Source organism: Notamacropus eugenii, chromosome 4, assembly GCF_028372415.1.
Source record: "Notamacropus eugenii isolate mMacEug1 chromosome 4, mMacEug1.pri_v2, whole genome shotgun sequence".
NCBI classification, from domain to species: domain Eukaryota; kingdom Metazoa; phylum Chordata; class Mammalia; order Diprotodontia; family Macropodidae; genus Notamacropus; species Notamacropus eugenii.
In genome coordinates this window covers 277907368-277913367 of record NC_092875.1, presented here as the reverse complement: position 1 = coordinate 277913367, position 6000 = coordinate 277907368, and the positions used below count along the sequence as shown (strand labels likewise).

The window sequence follows — 6000 nt, the reverse complement described above, 5'->3', positions numbered from 1 at the left end:
AATTTTAAATTAAAACTGAAGCAAAGTGTTACAGTAGAAGGAAACAGAATCACATTTGAATATCTATAACACTGAGTGAAGTTAAAAATCACAGAACTTCATTTAAAATTTGTTTTAATTAATTTTTATTAGGACCAGAGAATTGTTCATTTTTCTGCTCTATTCTGTATGTCAAAGAGTTCTGAATGTGGATCCTGGAAGCCCTTCCTGATCCCACTAGTCATTATTAGTGACTCTCTCCCTTTTCAAATAATCTATATAGTCTATAGATGGTGATCCATAAAGTCTGTATAACCTATCTGGTTAAATGTTCTTCCATTTTCTTCTATACCCCTCCTTCTCCACCACTATTAAGTGGTAAATTCCTTGAGGGGCTATGCTTTACATTTCGTAAATACTTAAATGCTTGCTGAAGTGGATTGGATTGGAGATAGCACTTCTTCTTGTTCCCCTTCTCTTCTTGGATGAATCTTGTGGGTTGGTAGTAATATAGACTTTTGCTACATAAAAATATGAAAAGATATTGACCTAAAATGAAGAGTGCTAGACTGGTAGTCAGAGGATCTGGGACCTAATTTTGGCTGTGCCATTTACTTCCTGAAGGACCTTGTATTATGTCCCTTGAGCTTTCTAGGATCATTTGTTCATACGTGAAAGCAAAGCAGGGGGTTAACTCAGCCGGCCTCAAAGTTACCTTCCAGCTCAAATTTTTTATTCTGATAATACAGGGAAGCAATCAAAACATATATGTATATATATATGTATGTATGTATGAACTTTAAAGCTTTATAAAGTACTTCACAACAATCATGAGGCAGGCAGCCACTAGTATCCCCAATTTATAGATAAGGAAGTAGGCTTATAGAGGTTACACAACTTGCTCAAGATCACAAATAAATGTCATTATCAGGATTTGAACCCAGAAGTCAAGTTCAATATCCTTTCTGTCCTTTTATACCAATGTTATCATGCCATGTTTAACATTCACTACAAGTTTGTATATTTAAAAGGAATGATGAAAGACATCCTTGGGCATTTTAACATTCCCTATCCCTGGCTTTTGTTAGTTTGACCCCTTGATCTTTGCTTTCCGTAGAAGTGGCAACATTTCAAATGGAGAAGTTGTGAGTACTAGTTGTGAAGTATATTAGAAAGACCACAAATGGTATTAAATCTCTTTCCCAGTGCCAAAGCACACGTGAAACAGATGGAAAGAACCCCATGTGCCCCAGTAGACACGGGGCTCTTGGTATTCTTACAACTCTGACAGCAAATGCCAAAGACTCCTCCTGGCTTCTTCCCCCAAGCTCTAGAAAGACTTTGGAAACATGGAATACAAATCTGTTGTCCCAAACACATCATACTTAAAGGGAAAGTAGGAAATACCCATAAAGTAGAAAAGCCCAGGCCATAGATCTGAGGCTGGATTTAGACAGTGGAAAAAACACCCTCTGAACCTTCCTCATCCTACATTTCCAACTCCCTGACAAGGAGACTGACCAGGGAGCTTCATTTTTGGCCAAGGGTACATTCTCCTTCAAAAACTCTGCCACAGAAGAGAAGCCCCGGAGGTACCCCTTCTCTTTTCTCACTGTCCAAACACGTGCATTCCCCTCTATTGGGCCTAATAACTATTTTCTTATTAACTCTGGAATAACACATTCTAACCTCTGCCTCATGGCTCTCACCCCCACTCCCCCACTCCAAGGCAACCCGTGGTCCTAAGACACTTCAAGTCATGGAGTTTGGTGAGGGGGAAGGGAACTGGGAGATGGGGGCACTATTCCTGCAGCCCCTCTGCCTGCTCTTGAAGATCTCCCAGTGGGTCCGAGAATACCCAGTGATATCATACACCGTCTCTGGTAATCCCCTCCAGCTCCAAGCCTCTTCTCTCTTCTCCAGGGGAGTTATTTGCCAAGCCCCCTACTCAGCCGCTCAGCGCCTAGAAGATCGTATTGGAACAGCTCAGTTAGGGATGCGAAGGAAGAGAAGAGGGTCATAGTGGTAGTGGGTGGGTGTTGGATAACGGGAACGGAGAGAGGGGGGATGGGGGAGGAGGAAGGAGAAAGGATGAAGGAGGGTGGGTGCTGGTGTGGTGGGCGTGTAGAGGCGGGAGGGTAGGAGGTGCGGGTTGAGTGGGGGGTGCGAGGGGGGGTATTCCACAGCGCCCTCTCTCTTCATCTTGGGGATCAGTGCCCCAAAGCAGCAAATGGCTCTAGCTCGCCAACCTCTTTGTGTAAAACACGGAGGAGCCGTGTGGAAGCGAAGCAAAGCACCTCGTCCCTGCTTTCCTCTTCTTCCTACCTCCTCTCTCCTCTTCCCTTCCCTTCTCCTCTGGGTCTTGGACGCTGGGAGCCCAGGGCAGCAGCGGCGGCGGCGGCGGCAGCAGCAGTGGCAGCTTCGGCAGCTGTAGCAGCAGCAGTAACAGTAGCAGCAGCAGCAGCAGCCGCAGCCGCAGCCGCAGCCATTCCGCCTGCCTAAAAGGCCGGTCTGCGCCCAGTCCCTTTGCAGCCCATCCCACTCTGGGGAGAGTGGAGAGTAGCGGCCGCTAGCCTCCTCTCCCCCCGCTCCCCGCCTCTGTCCCTGCCACCCCCTCCCCACCCCCCAATCCATGAAGGTGGAGAAAATAAAATAAAACCAGAACTTAGAGAATTCAATAAAAAAAAAATACATACAGCTAGAAAACTAGTTAGTGTGTGCCGGGGTGGTGAGGGGAGTGGGTTGGGTGGGGGATGGGTGGGGAGGGAGGGGGAAAAACAATAAGTACTTGAAGTTACCTGCCCTGCAGCAGCGGCTACGGCGGCGGCGGCGGCGGCAGAGGCAGGAGAAGCAGCAGCAGCAGCGGCGGCAGCAGCAGCGGCAGCAGCAGCGGCGGCAGCGGCGGCAGCAGCAGCGGCAGCAGCAGCGGCAGCAGCAGCAGCAGCAGCAGCACAAGCACAAGGAGAGGAGGAAGAAGAAGAAGAAGGGTTTGTTTCTGTTGCAGACATCTGCAGATTGGTGCTTTTTGGGAAGAGTTGTGCGTGTGTTTTCTTTCTTTCTTTTTTTTTTTTTTTAAATAAACCGCAAACGGATGTGAGGCGAGGAAGGTGTTTCTTTTACTCCTAAGCTCAGACACCTCTTTCTGTTCCTTCCAATCTTGTTTTGCTGGACAGTTTTGTTTTTTTATTAAAAGGGAAGGAAAGGAAAGGAAGGAAAGGAAAGGAAAAGAGTTACTTGATGTTGGAGTGAAATGGACGTAAGATTTTATCCACCACCACAGCCTGCTGCCGCTTCCGATACTCCCTGTCTGGGACCCTCTCCCTGCCTGGACCCCTACTATTGCAACAAGGTGAATTGTTTGCTTTTTGTTTCGGCCTTTTCCTTGTTTGTTGTTTTTTAATCCGTTCTTTGGGACCACGGGAGTGGGGTTCCTTTTTCTTTCCTTTTCCCCCCCTAAACGCAGGGATTGAGGGGTTGTTACTGGTTTGCATGGATGGAAGCTCACGGTGCTGTGTATGTGCAGACTGCCTCCTGAGTTAACTAACCCTCCAGCTCGCAGCCCACTAAAGCCATTCTTGCAGTTTGATAGTAAATATTGTAGAGAAGCTCCGGGTGTTTTCAAAACACTGCGATTGTGCGCAAAGTGACAGGATTTGCTCTGTACGGTTCCTTCCTGCTGTTCCCGAGTAGAGGGACGCCTACCGAGGTTCGCTTTGGAGCCCTTAAAAAAAGAACAAAACCCCGCAATACTTTGGGCTTGGGGCTGGGATAAGTAGGGGACTGGTGGAGAGAGTAAGAGAGGGAATTCCATTTTCTCTTCCCATCCCCATCCCCATCCCCCGTTTAATTCTAACCCCTTCCCCCTACTCTCGATACTGGCCGATCCCATGTGTTCCTTTGCCACCTTTCTGTTGTGGAGGCGTTATTATTTCGAAAAGGAAGTAATTATGGAGCATTTAAATGTATATACAAGTACTTTTCCCCAGTTACTTAGGATTGGGGGGGGGGTACAGTGTGTGTTCCCCCCCCCCCCCCCCCCAGCCAACCCCTCCCCCAGGCAAACTCTTTTGTTTTCACAAATCAAATCAGGCTGCTAAACTCTCGATTAGCACTCCAGTTCACTAGTCAGGATTCACCCGGCTTAGTAGTTTAACAGTTTGGGGAAGATCGGACCCCGGCTTAGGGTACCAAGGGAGATGACAAGTTTGTTCTGAACAGGACAAGCCCGACTCATTAGTGGCCTGCAAACTGCGTTACTAATTTCCCTCCAACCTGATTCGGTCACTGTTGGCTAGGCTTCTAAGGAGAGGTTCTGCGCAGTGGCACGGGGCAAGAAGGTGTTTCTGGACCGTGGGGTGGCCAGCGGGACCGGAATACTTCGTGCCCCCTTGGCTGCAAAGACACCAGAGGACTTCGAGTACCTTTGGCCAGAAGCAAACCAGGATGATTTTCAGTGGGTTCTGTGGAGTAAACCAGCTGGCATTTATCTATACCTGGATTACACTTTCTTTGCCTTTGGGGAATGTTTCTGCACGTGAATAAAAAAGATTGTGAGAGGAAAAACTGTCAGGAAGAGATGCTCCAAAACTCCCTGAACATACAAGCTTCAGCTAGAAAAGCAAATGATGAATAAGCAATTCTAGAGTCAGTGTATCTGTGGGTGTTTGTCCATCTTTAGGCTTTTGTTTCAAATATAGTTGAAAGTTGCATCTAAGGAACTTAGAGAAATAGGCTAGCTAAGTTTCCTGCAAACACGTTTCTTAAATGCTGGTCATTTACCTCAGCTGCATAGTTTCTGTGTTCTTTCTTTACTAAACTGATGCCTCATAACCTCTGGAGCAAGTTAGTACAGAAGTGGTGAGATGCTCTTTAGTGAAACATCTTGGAAAATGTTTGTGTTCTTACGGTAGCCTTTAGTGGCGGTTCTTTATGCAAGTATATGGGAGAGAGACAGACAGAGAGACAGAGAGAGAGGCAGAGGCAGAGACAGAGATTCTCGTCCTCTGTTCGGTCTTGTCAAAAAAAAAACTGCAGAGATTTGTAGATGGAAGCATTAGAAAAGTGAGCTCATACAACTTAGGTTAAGTAAACTACATCTATCAGAACACCCTGTGGCTAAGCACCGATTGTGGGGGGTTTTAGGGAATATTTGTTAATAGGTAATACACAGGACTCTCCTCCTGGAGTTGATCCTTTAAGGAAGTTTGAAGAATTGACTTGAATAGTAAGTGTAAAGAAGTTTAAAAGTACCGTGAACTTTGGGCATTGAAGAGAATGAATGCTAAACATTGAGGTTGTACAGCTGTTTTAAGTTTAACTTTGCATTTGCTTTTTTCTAAAGGTGTATTTGTTGTTCTTGATCCTTTTGGTTTAAAAACAAACAACCCAAAATTATTTGGCATAAGTTGGAACCCAGTGAATGTGATCCCCTTTGGCAGTTAAACTGGACAAACCTTATTAAATCTTGCACTGATTTAAGGCTCCAAAAGGAAGGTAATGGCTTGGATACACATTTTGCTCATCATTCTTAAGATAGTAGGGCTAAATTTAATTTAAAAGTTAAATGCTTTGGAAAATCAGAAATTACTTTAATATATTAAATCATTTCCCAATTAAGTGTTTTAAATAATTTTGGTGGGTTGTGCAGCAAATTGAATAAATTAATTTAGAAAGTCCTCAGAGTTTCTTGACTAGCTCATTGAAGCTCCTTTTAAGTCATGCCATGTATGAAGCAGCAAACTGTTCTTTTTAAATGCAAATTAGCCACCCTTTCTATAGAGGAGTTGCAAGTCTTCTATTTAACTTATCTTGGGCAATAATGGATTTAAAAAATGCAAAGTCATAAGACATACTTATCATAGTTGGAAAAGACTTCATGTGAATATTTCTCACAGGGTGCCTTCTCCAGAACATCTATTCGTGGCAGTCTATTAAATGTATTTGTCACTGATCCCTGATTATATTAAATGGGCTGAGTAGGTTTGCTAGGCCCCTGAGAGGCAGACTACTTTCCCTGAACAT

At 45.0% G+C, this 6000-nt stretch overlaps 1 protein-coding gene across 2 annotated transcripts in view; it reads left to right on the top strand.

Moving 5' to 3' along the window:
- Positions 1-2823: 2823 nt before the first annotated feature.
- Positions 2824-6000, top strand: part of TOX (thymocyte selection associated high mobility group box) — a 368121-nt gene continuing 364944 nt past the window's right edge. The window contains exon 1 of one of the 2 annotated variants that reach the window (XM_072604653.1): positions 2824-3328. In XM_072604653.1, coding sequence (XP_072460754.1) covers positions 3230-3328 — 99 coding nt within the window. In that variant the 5' untranslated portion in view covers positions 2824-3229. The remainder of the gene's footprint in view (positions 3329-6000) is intronic. The other variant, XM_072604654.1, reaches the window with a different exon arrangement.